The sequence below is a fragment of the Artemia franciscana genome, chromosome 13 (assembly GCF_032884065.1).
Source record: "Artemia franciscana chromosome 13, ASM3288406v1, whole genome shotgun sequence".
Lineage (NCBI taxonomy): Eukaryota > Metazoa > Arthropoda > Branchiopoda > Anostraca > Artemiidae > Artemia > Artemia franciscana.
Genome location: NC_088875.1, coordinates 30,025,908 through 30,045,730, shown reverse-complemented (window position 1 = coordinate 30,045,730; position 19,823 = coordinate 30,025,908). Strand labels below are relative to the sequence as shown.

Below are 19,823 nucleotides of genomic sequence, written 5' to 3'. Positions count from 1 at the left end.
CCTTATACCTAATTGACTACAGGCGTCGCCTTTTCCACTTCACTGCTACAAGGTATTAAATATGAACATTTAACGAATTGATAATATGAATGAGTAGCTCGTCTGTGACGGTAAATGACATCATAGCCCAGAGAAGTAACTATTATTGAAGCCATGATTATTTTCATCATATAGTTACTATAAATGTAGTCATTATTATAAATGTCAAAATGTAGTAATCTGTACACCTACTTAAGAACTACTTAAGCAACCCACGGAATATAACGAAAATTAACTCTCAGTTTTGACTCTAACTAAAGAAAGGGACCCTTTACAGGCTTAAACAACAAGATGGGATTCTTATTCTCTGAACTAAAAATAGGATTTAATATGACATTTTTTATATTTGCCCTCGATTCTCCCTTGGCAAACCTGCTTTCAGTAGTAAGCTACCGCTGCAGACACGGTAGTTCATGCACACCATTTTTTTGTGAAAAAAAGTTAAAAGTAATGTTTTTGTTGGGCAAGGAGGTGTCCTTACAAGAGGGGGGGGGGTATTTTCTCAGCGTATCTATGTTCCCCATCAATGAGCTAATGGCCAGGGGTAATTAAAAGCACTGAAAAATTCACTAGTACAGGTGAAGACGCAAAGGCAAGGGGATTTAGGTCCAAGTATGCACTTAGATACTCTTGTATAATGATTCATAAACTAAGTTACTTCCCAATATTCTTAATATTAGTTTGTTTTCTTGTTCACTTATCAATAAACGATAGCTCAATTTGTTCGTTGACTAACTAAGATTTCGAAAAGCCAATAATAAAGCAAGTGAAAAACGTCTTCATTGACAACAACAATTCTATTGAAATCAATATATTCAATATTCAACAATGGATATATGAATACAACCCATGTGCCACCATTTGTCTTTAAAATAATTTCAACTGAGCTGTATAGTTTTTAAAGCAAATCAATATATATCAGCTCTTTAATATTTGATTAAATAGACAAACAAGTTTTTCAACTGAAATAAAGGAGAAACGTTAAAACTCAAAAAGAACAGAAACTATTCTGTTACATAAAAACTATCTCTGTCTCGAATAGTCTTGGAAAGAACTGATAATATTAAACTCAATATTTGATATATAATGATATTGGTTGTTGAAAGCAATTCAGGTCAAGATTTTATTTCACTGTAATATTATTTCGCTGCAGGTGCAATTAAGCCAACAGCACTAGGTAAAACTAATCCATCAGTTTCAAGTGCTACTAAGTTTTCATATTAAAAGACGATCATTAGATACTAACTGCCATGTTTAATATAAAGAATTCCTTCAGAGATTCATGAATTATGTTAAAGTTTACATAAAGGATCGATATAGCTTATTATAAATGGGAACTCTGGAAGTTTCGTCGGATGTAGGTGAAACCTAGTAAAGAACAAACCAAAGCATATAGTAACTAAATTACATAAGGGATCGTTACAGTTCATTATTTAGAAGTTTTAAGTTTTTTTGTAAGATCACCATTTTTTTTAAAGGTGCCATTCCTGAATCATGCTCTCTAATATAATCTCCAACATGGTTGCAAGCTACTGCTGCAACCCGGACTATAAAACTTTCAGACATTATTATGACGTACTTGAAACCAGTTCAACGCTTACTGTGGCAACGAGTCGTCCTTTCCCTATCAAAGTAAAATAAACAGCATGTAAGTTGTTGATACTCTATGGGTCCGTCCTTAGATCCCATAAGATAAAGGCCACAAAAACTCAAGCCTCCTGACAAATGGGAATTTTTTTACCGTGTAGCCAAAACCATGAGAGTCGAGGGTGTTCCCCTTCCCCCTTATATGTGACAGCCCTGCACGAGAGACATTTCTTTTATTATGACGATTTCTATTTTCATTTAGTTTATGCCATTCAATAGCAAAGTTGTTTTTGTAGGGTCCAAGTTTTTTCTTTCTCTTTAATTATCTAAGACCAATAAAACCCTAGAAAGGACACCTCAGTCGCTAACATTGAACATGTGGTTGTTTTTTGGATGTAATCTCTCCTACTTCAAACAATAAGGGAGAAATTTTGAAGAATATTTCCCTTATGCCGGTAATGCCCTATTTTTACTTTGTTTTCTTTTAACTGTAGCCCCAATAATCCCATAAAAGACATTCTTTTTCTGTGTTATTATATGATAAGCTTTTAGCCTTTGGCCCCTTCATTCTGAATTTCAGGTTGAATTTCACTTATTTTTCCTAAGGATAGCGATGAGCTTCTCTCTCCTTGAAATAAAAATTCTTACAACATTTTGAAATCTCCCTCCCGTATTAATGTTAAAATCTGTTTTGTTTTAGGGTCTCTATGATTTATTCATTGTATCTTATTTTGTTTTTACAATAGTGTCTTTATTTTAATTTTTTAAATAACGATTTAATTGAATTGAATCAGATATAATAAAGTTTCTCGAGAACTTGTCATCCCTTAAACTATAAATCCTTACAACGTATTGAAAATTCCCTCCCATATTAATTTTCAAATTTATTTATGTTTAGTGTCTCTGTGATATATTAATATGTATTTATTCACTTTTTTTACATTACCGTCTTTATTTTCATCTTTCTTTTGTATTTACTTTATCTGCCTCCTTGTATATTGGGTTTTTATTTTTATTTTTTCCCTTGTTTTGTATGTTTTTCAGCTGACACAATCTATGCTTTTGAATCAAAGCGAAGTAACTGATTATGTTCTTATAAATAAATAAAGTGATTAGTTCATTGATATTGATTTTGGATGTACTAATAAATGCATTTTTTGTATTTAATGGTATAACTTTTCTGCCTGCAATTTTTTCAAGATCCATCCCATTTTTGTGTCTTCATTCTATTATTATCTCATTTGGGATTTACCGAATTTTTTTTCCTCTTCTTTGGTATGTTTTTCAGCTCACACAATCTATGCTTTTGAATCGAAGCAAAGTACTTGATTATGTTCTTATATATAGATAAAGTGATTAATTCATTGATATTGTTTTTGGATGTACTAATAAATGCATTTTTCTGTATTTAATGGTATAACTTTTTGCCTGCAATTTTTTCAAGATCTAACCCATTTTTTTATCTTTATTCTATTATTATGTCATTTGGGATTTACCGAAAATTAAATGTATTTTCATAATTGATAAATAAATTTTTGAAATTTTGAAATTGCTTAAAATTCAAGGATTGAACATTCAACAACCAGTGTACTTTCTTTAGTTTTTTTCATTTATCAGGATTATTATTGTAATTATTTTTGTTCGTAAATGACACAGCTCTTTAGGGGGTTCGGGGGTGGGGGTATAACACTACTTTTACGTGTTAACTTAGATTTGACTTGCGATACTATTTGTCTGTGTATGTGTGTCGAGTGACGTCATGTTTGTGTGTCGACTGACGTCATGTTTGTCGACTGACGAAATTACAGACCGGGACATCGGGACACAAATGACGACCGGGACACCGGGACATCTATCTATCTATCTATATATATAAAAATAAGTTGTCTGTGTGTCTGTGTGTCGAGTGATGTCATGTCTAAGAAAATCGTTCAAAGACAAATTTTTAATTGTAAGAAGATCGTGGACGGAAAAATGTATAATTGTAAAATGACTGAAGAACCTACAATGACAACAGCCGAGGGAGCTGCTCAAAAGACAAATTTTTAATTGTAAGAAGATCTTGGACGGAAAAATGTTTAATTGTAAAATGACTGAAGAACCTACAATGGCAACAGCCGAGGAAATTGCTCAAAGAGTCTATGCCAAAAAACTTGCGGCTGATAGAGAAAGTAAGAAAAGAATTCGTGCCGATGAAAAAATAAAAAAAAGAAAAAAAACTGAAAAATAAAGGAGAAAAACAAAACTAAAAAAAATAAAAATAAAAAAACTAAAAAGGTAAAAACTACAAAAAAAAAAAAGAAAAAAACTAAAAAAAAATAAAAAAAAGGTAAAAACAAAAAAAAAACTAAAAAGAAAAAAAAGGGGGAAAACACAAAAATTTATTTCATCATATACCAGTTCAAAAACGAATGTATATACAGACCGGGACACCGGGACACAAATGACGACTGGGACACAGGGAATATAAATGACAACCGGGACACAACTACAACGGGGACGCCGGGGGGCACAGGGGGATATATAAATGACGACGGGGACACAGGGAATGTTCGATTAGCAATCACCATCAACAAAGCTCAAGGGAAATCATTAGAATCAAGAGGTATAACTAAAAAATACTAAAAAAAAGGTAAAAAACTAAAAACCAAAAAAAAAGACAAATTCAAAAACGAATGTATATACAGACCGGGACACAAATGACGACCGGAACACAGGGAATATAAATGACGACCGGGACACTCAAAGAGAAATTACAAACTGGGACACCGGGACAAAAATGACGACCGGGACACAGGGAATATAAATGACGGCCGGGAAACAGGGACACAACTACAACGGGGACGCCGGGGGGCACAGGGGGATATATAAAGGAAGACGGCGACACAGGGAATGTTCGATTAGCAATCACCATCAACAAAGCTCAAGGGCAATCATTAGAATCATGAGGTATAGATCTGAATACGGTTTTTTTTTTCCCATGGACAATTATATGTTGCATGTTCAAGAGCCTGACAATCTATTTGTATGCACAGACAATGGGACAGCGAAGAATGTTGTATATTCGCAAGTTTTACATAGTTAAAAACATATATATATATATATATATATATATATATATATATATATATATATATATATATATATATATATATATATATATATATATATAGATATATATATATATATATATATAGATATATATATATATATATATATCTTCTATATATATAAAAATAAGTTGTCTGTCCGTTACGCCAGATTATATCTATATATATAAAAATAAGTTGTCTGTGTGTGGATCTGTGGATGGATCAGGTGAGGTCACCTGAAAAAACTGGATCAGGTGACGTCAAAACTGAAAAAACTAAAAAAAGGCAAAAACTACAAAAAAAACTAAAAACTAATAAAAAAAATAAAAAAGCTAAAAAACTAAAAAAACTAAAAAAAGGCAAAAACTACAAAAAAAACTAAAAACTAATAAAAAAGCTAAAAAACTAAAAAAACTAAAAAAAGGCAACAACTACAAAAAAACTAAAAACTAATAAAAAAAATAAAAAAGCTAAAAAACTAAAAAAACTAAAAAAACTAAAAAAAGGTAAAAAACTAAAAAAAACTAAAAACTAAAAAAAACTAAAAAAAAGGAAAAAACTGAAAAATAAGCTAAAATAAAGGTAAAAACCAATAAAAAACTAAAAAAAAAACTGAAAAAACTAAAAAAAGGCAAAAACTACAAAAAAAACTAAAAACTAATAAAAAAAGTAAAAAAGCTAAAAAACTAAAAAACTAAAAAAACTAAAAAAAGGTAAAAAACTAAAAAAAATAAAAAATAAAAAAAAAATAAAAAAAAGGAAAAAACTGAAAAATAAGCTAAAATAAAGGTAAAAACCAATAAAAAACTAAAAAGAAAAAAAGGAAAAAACTAAAAAAAATTTTCATCTAAAAAACTAAAAAAAACTAAAAAAGGTAAAAACTAAAAGAACTAAAAAAGAAAATAATAAATGACGACACTCAAAGAGAAAGCGACCAGGACAAAAGGAATGTTCGATTAGCAATCAACAAAGCACCGGGACACAGGGAGTATAAATGACGACCAGGACATAAGTAAAAAAAAAAACTATCTATATATATAAAAATAAGTTGTCTGTGGATCTGTGGATCGTGGATCAGGTGACGTCACCTGAAAAAACTGGATCAGGTGACGTCACCTGAAAAAACTGGATCAGGTGACGTCAAAACTGAAAAAACTAAAAAAAGGCAAAAACTACAAAAAAAACTAAAAACTAATAAAAAAAATAAAAAAGCTAAAAAACTAAAAAAAGGCAAAAACTACAAAAAAAAACTAAAAACTAATAAAAAAGCTAAAAAACTAAAAAAACTAAAAAAAAGGCAAAAACTACAAAAAAACTAAAAACTAATAAAAAAAATAAAAAAGCTAAAAAACTAAAAAAACTAAAAAAACTAAAAAAAGGTAAAAAACTAAAAACTAAAAAAAACTAAAAAAAAGGAAAAAACTGAAAAATAAGCTAAAATAAAGGTAAAAACCAATAAAAAACTAAAAAAAAACTGAAAAAACTAAAAAAAGGCAAAAACTACAAAAAAACTAAAAACTAATAAAAAAAGTAAAAAAGCTAAAAAACTAAAAAAACTAAAAAAACTAAAAAAACTAAAAAAAGGTAAAAAACTAAAAAAAAAAAATAAATAAAAAAAAACTAAAAAAAAAGGAAAAAACTGAAAAATAAGCTAAAATAAAGGTAAAAACCAATAAAAAACTAAAAAGAAAAAAAGGAAAAAACTAAAAAAAATTTTCATCTAAAAAACTAAAAAAAACTAAAAAAGGTAAAAACTAAAAGAACTAAAAAAGAAAAAAATAAATGACGACACTCAAAGAGAAAGCGACCAGGACAAAAGGAATGTTCGATTAGCAATCAACAAAGCACCGGGACACAGGGAGTATAAATGACGACCAGGACATAAGTAAAAAAAAAACTAACAAAACTAAAAAGAAGGTAAAAACTACAAAAAAACTAAAAAGAAAAAAAAAACTAAAAACTAATAAAAAAACTAAAAAATCTAAAAATCTAAATAAACTAAAAAAGAAAAAAAAAGGAAAAAAATAAAGGAGAAAAACAAAACTAAAAAACGAATGTATATACAGACCGGTACACCGGGATACAAATGACGACCGGGACACAGGGAATATAAATGACGACCGGGACACAGGGACACAACTACAACGGGGACACCGGGGGAAACAGGGGGATATAAATGACGACCGGGACAAAAAAACTAAAAAGAAAAAAAAACTAAAAACTAATAAAAAAACTAAAAAATCTAAAAATCTAAATAAGCTAAAAAAGAAAAAAAAAGGAAAAAAATAAAGGAGAAAAACAAAACTAAAAAACGAATGTATATACAGACCGGGACACCGGGATACAAATGACGACCGGGACACAGGGAATATAAATGACGACCGGGACACAGGGACACAACTACAACGGGGACACCGGGGGAAACAGGGGGATATAAATGACGACCGGGACACCGGGACAGGGAATGGTCGATTAGCAATCACCATCAACAAAGCTCAAGGGCAATCATTAGAATCATGAGGTATAGATCTGAATACAGATTGTTTTCCCATGGACCATTATATGTTGCATGTTCAAGAGTCGGTAAACCTGACAATCTATTTATATGCAAAGACAATGGGACAGCAAAGAATGTTGTATATTCGCAAGTTTTACGTAGTTAAAACCATATATATATATATATATATATATATATATATATATATATATATATATATATATATATATATATATATATATATATATATATATATATATATATATATATATATATATATATATATATATATATATATATATATATATATATATATATCTATATTCACAGGTGGGACATAGGGACACAACTACAATGGCGCGTAACTATTATGGCGCGTAACGACTCACGCGCGCGGGGGGGCTTGGGGGGGGCGCGAAGCGCCCCCACCAACTAGGTGTTGGGGTGGCGCGAAGCGCCACCCCAACAGCTAGTATATATATATATATATCTATATATATAAAAATAAGTTGTTTGTGGGTTATGTCTGTCTGTCTGTCTGTCTGTCTGTCCGCATATGACGTCTGAATTATTTCATCATATACCAATTCAAAAACGAAAGTATACAAGCTGATGTAGCTGAGTTGGTAAAGCGGTATGTTCCAGGTTCTAGGTTCGAGAGGTTCCAGGCTCAAACCTTACAAAAACTACAAAAAAACAAAAAAAAAATAAAAAAGCTAAAAAAAGTAAAAAAAGGTAAAAAACTAAAACCTAAAAAAGAAAAAAAACTAAAAACTAATAAAAATAACTAAAAAAAAAGGTAAAAACTACAAAACAAACCAAAAACTAAAAAAAAACTAAAAAAGGTAAAAAACTAAAAAAAAACTAAAAACTAAAAAAGAAAAAAACTAAAAAAGGAAAAAACTGAAAAATAAAGGAGAAAAAGAAAACTAAGAAAATAAGAATAAAAATAAAAAACTAAAAAAAGGGTAAAAACTACAAAAAAAAACTAAAAAGAAAAACTAAAGAAAAACTAAAAAAGCAAAAAAAAGGTAAAAACCAAAAAAAAAGGCACAGGGGGATATATAAATGACGACGGGGACACAGGGAAGGTCCGAGGTTCTAGGTCCGAGAGGTTCCATGTTCGAATGTTGGCTTTAGCATTAACACAAAAGAAGAAAAAAAACTAAAAAAGAAAAAAAACTAAAAAAAGGTAAAAAGAAAAAAAAATAAAAACTAATAAAAAACAAAAAAACTGAAAAAGAAAAAAACTAAAAAAGGAAAAAAACTGACAATTAAAGGAGAAAAAGAAAACTAAAAAAATAAAAATAAAAAAACTAAAAAAGGGAAAAACTACAAAAAAAACTAAAAAGAAAAAAGAAAAAATAGACGACCGGGACACTCAAAGAGAAATTACAGACTGGGACACCGGGATACAAATGACGACTGGGACGTGTGTGTCGACTGACCTCATGTTTGTGTGTTGACTGACGTCATGTTTGTCGACTATAAATGACGACTGGGACACAGGGACACAACTACAACGGGGACGCCGGTGGGGGCACAGGCGGATATATAAATGACAATGGAGACACAGGGAATGTTTGATTAGCAATCACCATCAACAAAACTCAAGTGCAATCATTAGAATAATGAGGTATAGATCTGAATACGGATTGTTGTTCCCATGGACAATTATATTTTGCATGTTCAAGAGTCGGTAAACCTATAGTGGGACACAGGGACACAACTACAATGGCACGTAACTAATACGGCGCGTAACAACTTACGCTCGCGGGGGGGCTTATATATATATATCTATATATATAAAAATAAGTTGTCTGTCTGTGTGTCTGTCTGTCAGGTGACGTCATGTTTCTGTGTCGACTGACGTCATGAAGTTAGTTGTCGTCAATTTTGCTATGACGGTGACGTCATTAATGGTATTTAAGACATGCGTTCACGGAAAAATGTTTAATTGTAAAATGACTGAAGAACCTACAATGGCAACAGCCGAGGAAGCTGCTCAAAGAGTCTATGCCAAAAAACTTGCTGCTGATAGACGACCGACACAGAGGGAATATAAATGACGACCAGGAACCTCAAAGAAAAATTACAGACTGGGACACCCGGACACAAATCACGACCGGGAATACAAATGACGACCGGGACGCAGGGACACAACTACAACGGGGACGCCGGGGGCACATGCACAGGATCCTACTAATTGCCAGCCATTATTACCAAGCAGCACAGGATTTTAAAACTGGTAGGAGCAAAAGCATTTCTCTCCTTTAATTTTTCCTCAAGGGGTCTTCCTGTACCATGAGTGGTACTTCATATGTACAGGGAGATTCACCCCCACCCCTTGGCATTATTTTGCTAGCCATTACTAGCCTCAGTCCATCAGATCTTGGGAACGTGTTATACAAAATACCATGTCTTGTGGTCAGACAATGGCAGGATAGCAACCAAACTCTGCAATACCAGACCCTTACTTGTAGCTATTACTCTCAAGGGTACAATAAGAAAATTGTCTCTGCTTTCCCTATATACACTTAAATGTGATATATTTTAGATTTATATGCATATGGAAGGGTCATTCAGAAAATATTGAACATTTTATGCTATTAAGCAATTGTATCACCATACCATTTACTTTTTTTGACATCCTTGTTGTTTTATTTTTTTTCAAATCTTTAAAATGAAAATATTAAACAAAAATATTTTCAAGATCATGCAGTACCCCCCCCCCCCTCCATCTAGTGCCTTGTATTTTGCTTTAGTCTGGCTCTAGGCATAATCCATTAGGATGGGCTAATGCTGAGCTATGCAACTTTATAATGCGGAATACAAATAATGATCCTGCCATGCCTGAGGTTTGTAGTGGCACAATAGTCTTGAATGCAAGAAAACTGCAAATAACTGACATTTCAGGCTAGCCTTCTGTTTTGACTGCTTCTCTTATCCTCTATATATGTGACTCCTAGCATAGTTGCACAAAGATCAGTTGCTGTGAAGAGGGTTAGAAAATATAAAAAGGTTAGAAAAGACATTTTGAAATTTTGTTTTCACAGGTGAATGATTCTCCAAGTTGTTTCTTGAAGATTCTCTGTCTATTTTTCTTTGAATGTAGATATGGTTTCTCAGTAGTAGCTATTAACCATTCCTCAAAAGGTGAAATTCAAGTGAATAAAACAAGTTTCTTTGTTTTACAGGCGTTTGCATTGGTTTGAAGATGGCACTGAGAATCCCTTTGGCTAGGGTTTTAGCTAAGCCAAATGGAGTCATTAGCTCAGGAACACGTGCTGCTTCTTCTGCACTAGAAAAAGTTGAAGTATTTGTTGATGACAAGAAAGTATTGGTAGATCCTGGAACCACTGTTTTACAGGTGATTTACTTTTTTTTATTATTTTTGATTAGGTTGTCATATTCTCAAGTCCAAGAGTATCATTGCACTAAATTAAGTATGACAAAAAAAATTTGCAGTATTCACTCTGTCTCAAAATGATTTTTTTTTATGCCGTGCCTCAAAAATTATCCTGTTCTATACACACAAGTGATTTTTCTTTTGTTTGTTACTCTCACTTTCTGAATACATATTCAGCTTATTGTAATTGAATAGAATGACAAAAATATTATTGATGTAATATTATTTTGAAAATGGTATTTTTAATTCAGATTCACAATATGTAATGGAAAATGGTCAGAAACTCTCACAAATTAAGTCAAATTGAAATAATAAATACATCCTTAAATCACAATTATTGAAAATTCTTGAACGGAGGAATACACTCTCCTAACTTAAACAGTAAGGACACCATAATAACAATTTTCTTGTTGCCATGTTGAACCATGGAAATAAATGAAACCTATTAGTTAACTTCGGCATTCCTTTTTATTAAAAAGAAATGTCAATGTTTCTTGGTATTTTTCTCCATTGAAATAAAAAAATGAACAGTCTGTTGATTCTTAAAGACAACAGCACCTTCAAGGGAGAGCTTTACTAGCTATTTTTTACCATGCACTTTTAGCTTTTTTTACTGCTTTTTTAAGCCTAATTTCTGTGTTTTAATTGATACCTTTTACTATAAAAACAAAAGCTAATTGCATATTGAGATTTTTCATTAAAAATTGGTTGTTTTTTTTTTTTTTTCAATTGTTCAAGACATATATGGTTTTGTAAGTTTCCACTTACCTGGTTCAAACAGTAAAATTTTTGTTTCACTGCCCTTTGTACTTTAAAGGAAGTTCTAAGTTGTGATTAATTCTGACCCTACGCCTATAGTTAGACACTACCATTATTAGAAACAATTGGTAGAAACCATAGACTTGTTAGTTTATTTATAGAAATATCAACTGATCACGTGTATAAGGTATTATAAGCCTAATTTATGCAAGTTATTGATATTAAAAATAATTTAGCATCTCTTCATTTGAAACTGAGAACTCAGGCCTGAGTACAGACAAAAACACAACCAGAAAAGAAATGCCTTAGATCAAAAAAGCAAGATTTTATTAGTCAGATTAAGACAACTTGGATCTACTTTGAAATACTAAACTTTAGATCTTCAGTTGAGGTATCTCTGTTATTGTGCCAAGCCGGGTGTGCTAGTTGGATGATACGTTGCTACTCAAAGTTTACAAATTGCTTCTTTTGAGGTCTTCCTTGTATTTAGTGTCCTTAAATAGTCATTTAGAGCAAGAACTTGGGTGAGTGAGCAGGATTCACTCTCTCGGTATGCCTGAGCCAGCACAATTTTCGTCTTATAGTTTTGTTTGCGATTATGTCTGGTGACTAGTCTTCTTTGGACTTCTTCATTTGTAGCATGGCCATTGTAGCTAACGTTCGCTATCACGTACAGGCATCTCATTTCGAATACAAGAAGGATGCATTCGTTTTTGGCTTTTTTCTGTCAATTATCACATCCATAGAGAGCATTGGGCATGGCTAGGCTGTTAAAAGGATGAATTTTTAGATGGTTCAAAAGGTAGCTGGATTTCCATGTTTTCTGCAACTACAAATGGTATGGGCGAGGCTGCTTTATGTTGACAATGTGAAAATTATGATCTGTTAAAAAATTAATCGAACTTTTCCACTTCCTCATCTCACCAACTATCATTGGGGTGAGGTGGGGGGGGGGGGGTCGAAGTGTCTTGACGTGGTATAACTATGTTTTGTTTTGTTTTTGTTAGTATACATCCCAAATTATTTCGTTAATTGGGAGATTTTGTCATCCTGACTTTGAGTGCGTTTGTTTACTTGTCCAATGGGATTTTTACTAATCGAGGTTTAACCCCTAAAAGATAGCAACAAATACTTGTCTGGCCACGTGTCACTTAAAACGGCAAGATTAATTGCGAATAATAACAACATTGGTCACGTGTAATTATTGTTTTAATGCTATGTGAAGTTTTGACAAGGGAGAGGCTAGGACTTTGGGCGTGTTTCAAATTTTACAGGCAAATACAGCTTCAGCAATTCTTTCAGAGCTGGGTAGCCTAATACAATTTGTGTGGCCAGAAGTTTAATTGTAAGATTTCAAATTGTGGTTGTCATTTGCCTTTTTAAGTCATTCCATTAAAGATGCTTTGGATATTTTTTATTGTGATAAATTGTCTTAGTGCTCTGAAAAGGGAAAATTATTTCAATTGCATAGGATAGGAAAATTTTGATAGGCTAATTAATTCAAAGTCCTAAATTAGCCAGGGAAGTGTTTTTTTTTTCACTTAAAAATCACCATGTTGTTTGAACTCCAATTATATAGCCCTGTTTTTGGCCCCCTTGATCCAGTTCCTGATTGTCATTTACACTAAATTTCACTTTTTCTGTTACCTATTTATGTTTGCACCAGTTTTACCATTGGGTAAAACTGGTACAAACAGTATTACTGGCTTTCATATAAAGTGAATATACCACTTGATGCCTTTTGTAATGCTGTTTAAAAATATAATAATCGCTTCTACCGCAAGTTCAGATTTAAGCACTTTTTGACCTCTTAAAAATGACCTATATATGGGGTCATTACAATTCTGTAATAGTTTAGAAACAAATTTGGGCGATATATTTGCACATCAGGGGATGGGGGTAAAGTGTAGCATATATTAAATATGTAAACTAACCATTGCTTGAATTTTTTTATGTGTGTGCTGTTGCACTGGTGATTTCTCTTTTGATTAAAATTTGGTGTGCACAAACACGTTAAAAAAAAAACAGCAATGGTTAGTTTACATATATAATTTATGCTATACTTTACCCCCACCCCCCTGATGTGCAAATATATAGCCCAAATTTGTTTCTAAACTATTACAGATTTGTAATGACTCCATTTATAGGTCATTTTTGACCTATAAGAGGTCAAGAGGTGAAAAAGTGCTTAAATCTGAATTTGCAGTAGAAGAAATTATTATATTTGTAAAGAGCATTACAAAAGGCATCAAGTGGTATATTCACTTTATATGAAAGCCAGTGATACTGTTTGCACCAGTTTTACCCTTGTTTCTTGTTAATATTACTAAGGGGTCATAGTTAAGCACTAGAGAAGTCATTGTTAAATAACATGTGCTTATGTATATATAGATTTTTACTACTTATTCTTCTTTGGCTATATAATGCTTGATGTGGTATAAGCCAAGAGAAGGACCTGTAGACCTATAGAAGAAAACCTGTTAAAAAAAGATGATTCTTTGTAATTTACATAATAATTATAGCTTTCTACATGCAGCCCTGCTCTACTTTAGCCCCAACCCTCTTAATATTGAAATCTATAGCTGAAATTACATATTTTCTATTGATTCTGCCAATCTATCCCTCAACCCTTGTACCTGTTAATTGAGGCAACTGTGGCAAAACAAGTAAAAGGTGGCAGAAAACATTGGAAATATATAATTTGGGCTATATGTTTGCAAATTAGGCATGTTAGAGGTGAATTTCTTGTTGTTCATATTTTGATTTACAAATAAAGTGAATATACCACTTGATGCCTTTTTGTATGTTCTTTACAAATATAATAATTGCTTATTTTGCTAGTTCAAGTTTAAGCACTTTTTGACCTTACTTAACCTAACAAATTTTGGCAGTGAAAAACATACATTATTTTGTCAAAAATGACCAAAAACACGTACCTTAATTGAAAATTTGGCATCAAAGAAGAAGAAATACAGCATAATATTGTAAAATTTATTAATCCAACTTAATTGTGGAAAATCAGTGCTCATAGATTATACAACATGTAAAAAATGGATTAATAATGAAACAGTAAGTTTGAGACCAATGTTTTAAGCTTTCTTATACCCAAAAACTATTTGAGTATACTTTGGTCATTTTCAAGAGCTCAAAAACTTGTACTTGAAGCACTTATTATGTTTGTAAAAAATAAAAAAGGGCATCAAGGAGTATGTTCACTTTATTTGTAAATCAAACATATGAACAACAAAATATTTACCAATTATTAGTATAGCTGCACAATTTTCCCCTGGGTATGTAGGCTTAGTGGAAGGTCACTTATACCTGATCATGTCCCTACTGTTTTTACTTGGTTGAAAAAAAATCCAAAGAAAGTTACTATTGAAAAGGAAAGAGATCAAAAGTGAGATTGAATTTGTCATAGCTTGGAGGTTTGTCCCTTCAGTCTGTTTAAAGAAAACAGATTCATAATTGAAGCTTTGTTCATTTCAATCTTAGGGATAATCTACATTTGTTACACTTAATTAAATGGTTGTAAAGGGGTACTTTTATTTATTTGTCTTGTTTGTTTTCTACATAATTTTTTAATCTTTAAATTGATATGCATTTCTTACAAATTAATTAGTCATATCATAGTTCCACTTGCAAGTTTTGACCTACGTTGTAACCCTGGTCTCAAAATTGCATATAAATTTATTGAAGCTAGGAAACATAGAACTCCTCTCTGTTTAAAAGAAAATGAATGGACATTAGGTAGGTTTTAATACACTAAAGTCCTAGGGCCATGGAAATTAAAAAAAACAATGAAGATTAACTTTAAAATTCTGGTCATGACATAAATATAACATTCACAAAGAAAAACCATTCACAAAATTTTACTTTTGTGCTCAGTTGCCAACCTGAGCAATTGCCCTAAATTTTTAAACCTTGCAAAACATTCACCAGCCAATTCTTATGACCTACACTGTTGTCTGTACATCAAAAATTCATTGAAAAGGAAGGACCACCTTACTGACATTTCTTCCTTTGTACTTATATTTAATGGGTTTAAAAGAAAGCTCCTATGGCTAAGTCAGAAGCCTAGTAAAGGACCAGGTAATCCTTTAGACAGGAAGTGCAATAGGAAGCTAGGGGCCAGTCATCCTATGCTTTTGCATGTCCTTCCTGCTTACTGACCCCAGATTTCTCTAGGTAACCTGTTAAGTTTGGGCCAATTCTGGCTGAACTTACAGAGTTACATCACTGACCTTTGTCCCAAACCAAATAAACTGCTAATGCCAGAAATTAAACCTGTGCCCTTTGGATAAAGGATTCTCAACCTAGAGTGCCAGCCACTTAGGAACGAACACAAATGTCACCAGAGAACAAAAATTATTTGGAAAAAAGAAAATATTGAAAAAAAAAAACTCAAGTCATAGTTGCTCATTGCTGTCCCATAAACAATATGTATTTCATTAAGACAAATAAATTTTTAAACAGGTATCAACAAAACTCCATCAGGGATTGTATTTACTTAAGGTACAATCAGCAATATTAATCCTTAGTTTTGTGATATTCTGGTTTTGAAATAATAAAAAAAAGAGAAATTATATGTTCTACTTGTTTTCCACAAGCCCATTTGAGAAAAATCATTTGTAACAACAATATACCCATGGTTGGCTCAGAATCTCTCTAAAATTCTTTAAACAGAGGGAATTTAAAAAAAAAATTATACTCATCAGCAAGAAAAATATTAACATAACTCTCTAAACTTGGCACTTTTTAAGACAATTTTTAGCAAAGCAAATGCAAAACTTTAATGGTGTCCTATGTCATCTAAAAAAAAAAAAAACATTAAAATGTGTCAAATGAATTTTGATGTAAGATGCCTCAAATACTTTCAGTTGAATCTGTGAAATGAAGGGCCAGGTATTCCTTTACATTTTATACAATACTAGCTGTTGGGGTGGCGCTTCGCGCCACCCCAACACCTAGTTGGTGGGGGCGCTTCGCGCCCCCCCCAAGCCCCCCCGCGCGCGTAAGTCGTTAAACGCCATATTAGTTACGCGCCATTGTAGTTGTGTCCCTATGTCCCACCTGTGAATATAGATATATATATATATATATATATATATATATATATATATATATATATATATATATATATATATATATATATATATATATATTTTTAACTACGTAAAACTTGCAAATATACAACATTCTTTGCTGTCCCATTGTCTGTGCATATAAATAGATTTTCAGGTTTACCGACTCTTGAACATGCAACATATAATGGTCCATGGGAAAACAATCCGTATTCAGATCTATACCTCATGATTCTAATGATTGCCCTTGAGCTTTGTTGATGGTGATTGCTAATCGACCATTCCCTGAGTCGCCATCGTCATTTATATATCCCCCTGTGCACCCCGGCGTCCCCTTTGTAGTTATGTCCGTGTCCCGGTCGTCATTTATATTCCCTGTGTCCCGGTCGTCATTTGTGTCCCGGTGTTCCAGTCTGTGATTTCACTTTGAGTGTCCCGGGCGTCATTTATATTCCTTGTGTCCCGGTGTCCTGGTCGTCATTTATATCCCCCTGTGCCCCCCGGCGTCCCCATTGTAGTTGTCCCTGTGTCCCGGTCGTCATTTATATTCCCTGTGTCCCGGTCGTCATTTGTATCCCGGTGTCCCGGTCTGTATATACATTCTTTTTAGTTTTGTTTTTCTCCTTTATTTTTTTCCTTTTTTCTTTTTTTTCTTTTTTAGTTTATTTAGATTTTTAGATTTTTTAGTTTTTTTATTAGTTTTTTTGTAGTTTTTACCATTTTTTTAGTTTTTTAGTTTTTTTTTTTTACTTATGTCCTGGTCGTCATTTATACTCCCTGTGTCCCGGTCGTCATTTGTGTCTTGGTGCTTTGTTGATTGCTAATTTATATTATATTTATATTTATATTTTTTATATTTATTAATATATTTTAGTTTTCTTTTTCTCTTATTTTTCAGTTTTTTCCTTTTTTTTAGTTTTTTCTTTTTTTGTTTTTAGTTTTTTTTTGTTTTTTACCTTTTTTTAGTTTTTTTTTAGTTTTTTAGCTTTTTTAGTTTTTTTATTAGTTTTTAGTTTTTTTTTTAGTTTTTGCCTTTTTTTAGTTTTTTCAGTTTTTTTTAGTTTTTGGTTTTTTAACCTTTTTTTAGTTTTTTTTAGTTTTTTAGCTTTTTTAGTTTTTTTTTCTTTTTAGTTGTTTTTGTAGTTTTTACCTTTTTTAGTTTTTTTCTTCTTTTGTATTAGTGTGAAATAATTCAGACGTCATATGCGGACAAACACGACGTCACTCGACAGACAGACAGACAGACATAACCCACAAACAACTTATTTTTATATATATTTATTCATATTTTTTTAGTTTTCTTTTTCTCTTTTATTTTTCAGTTTTTTCCTTTTTTTTAGTTTTTTTCTTTTTTAGTTTTTAGTTTTTTTTTTAGTTTTTTACCTTTTTTAGTGTTTTTTAGTTTTTTTTAGTTTTTTAGCTTTTTTAGTTTTTTTATTAGTTTTTATTTTTTTTGTAGTTTTTGCCTTTTTTATTTTTTTCAGTTTTTTTTAGTTATTAGATTTTTACCTTTTTTTAGTTTTTTAGCTTTTTTAGTTTTTTTTTCTTTTTAGTTTTTTTGTAGTTTTTACCTTTTTTAGTTTTTTTCTTCTTTTGTATCAGTGTGAAATAATTTAGTGTGACGTCACCTGATCCACAGATCCACAGATCCACACACAGACAACTTATTTTATATATATAGATATAAAAAGAAAAACAGTTCAAATTTTTTCACAAAAGAAGAAGCTTGATGTAAAAAAAATAAATGTATTTTTAACAGAAAGCAACTGACATCAATGAAATCAAATAAAACAAAAATTCATGGAGAATAAATAATATAAGCCATATATTTAACCTATAATGAGGTGGCATAAAAGATTATTTCTAGAATTAGAAAAAAACAGTGTTATGGCTTAAAGTTCTGCTCAATCAACAGGAGTTGTCTAAGGCCAGAATAATTAAGAACTAAGGCCAAAGAAAAAGAAACTGATAACCAAAAAATAAGGCACCCAAAAATTTCAGGACCCTATAGAGGGAAAAGAAGTAGAAGTAGGTACTTCAAAATACCTTCCTGGGACATACTTTAGCCTGTAGACACATCCCTGAAAGCTTTATTTTCCTAGCCTAACCTCTTTCAAAGATAGCCAAAAGTAGCTAAAGTAAAATTTTACCCCTAATGTATCTTAAATATCCAGTTTAAATAGCAATCTCAACAAATATAGACTATATAAAAGGCTATAGGTATTGGCCTAATCATTCTAAATTTTTTCCAACTAATAATTATAGGATGGTTTAGAAACTAGGCCTGTTTGATATAATAACATTTGACTAACTCACCAATGTGATAGCTGCCTCCCTAAGAATCAACCTTTTTAATAACAAAAAAACTTTTCTTCTGACACCTTATGAAGCTTAGCCTATGCAAGACAGACCTAGAACACCAAAAACCCTTTATATACTAAGAAATATGCATAATATTACTTACAGGTCACTGAAAAGCTAAGATTATTTCTATTATTTACAGTTTCCTTGTCTTTTCTCTAGACTTAACGATTTCACATGTTTATCCATTTAAAAAAATATATAGCATTGACGTCACAATCCTCAAATAATCTTTTTATTTGGGGGTTATAAAGTGCCAGCCCACGGACAAGTAATGCTGAGCGTTTGAGGGGATAATCCGACTAACCTCTGACGTCATATGTGTCTCAAAAAACGCTTGGATTAATCAGATTAGTAATCGGACAAGTAAACCCCTGGCCACATTGTTTTCGAAGAAGTCGATGACTTTCTGGAAAACAAGGAGGGAAAAATGAATTTAGTGAAAATTCAAAACGTAATCAGAACAACCCAAGTTAGAAGATTTTTCCTGTAGTCTTTTCAAGTCTGCTGATATTACATCACACACAGGGCAGGTAAACAATATTTTGCTTGGTCCCTGTTTTAGCAAGGTCTTTGATGTCCTAACAAAAATAATTTGCTAAGAACTGTGTTTGTGGAAGCTAAAATTGTTTAATAGTAAATATGTATTGGTTTCTTACTTCTGAAGGAAGTATTTGGTACCAGCATATAGTTTGGGCTGTTGAGAAGGAAACAGTAAAAAATTCTGACAACAACTTAAAAAATCCTAAAAAGTATAGCCCTAGGCTAATTATATCATTTCTAAAAAGGGTAAATTTGAGTACAATTTGGTGTAAACCTAGGATTCCAGCTATACATAAGGAAACATGTTAAGAAAACAATTTATACTTCATAATGTGCAGAATAATCCTAGTTAACACAGTTTAAAAGAGGAGGACCATTGATAAAATTGTAGGTTAGCTACTTTTTACTATATTAGAAAGGGGGGTAAAATTCTAATCCATTGACTTTTTGCT

The 19,823-nt window shown here is 31.7% G+C and overlaps 1 protein-coding gene and 1 long non-coding RNA gene across 2 annotated transcripts in view; one reads left to right on the top strand and one right to left on the bottom strand.

The window, feature by feature from the left end:
- LOC136035100 (uncharacterized) overlaps positions 1-19,031 on the bottom strand; it is a 49,147-nt gene extending 30,116 nt beyond the window's left edge. The window contains exon 1 of the long non-coding RNA XR_010619333.1: positions 18,932-19,031. This is a non-coding gene — a long non-coding RNA (uncharacterized LOC136035100). The remainder of the gene's footprint in view (positions 1-18,931) is intronic.
- A 71-nt stretch (positions 19,032-19,102) lies between these two features.
- LOC136034289 (NADH dehydrogenase [ubiquinone] iron-sulfur protein 6, mitochondrial-like) overlaps positions 19,103-19,823 on the top strand; it is a 19,153-nt gene continuing 18,432 nt past the window's right edge. Inside the window, exons 1-2 of the mRNA XM_065715428.1 lie at positions 19,103-19,111; positions 19,302-19,361. Coding sequence (XP_065571500.1) covers positions 19,103-19,111; positions 19,302-19,361 — 69 coding nt within the window. The remainder of the gene's footprint in view (positions 19,112-19,301; positions 19,362-19,823) is intronic.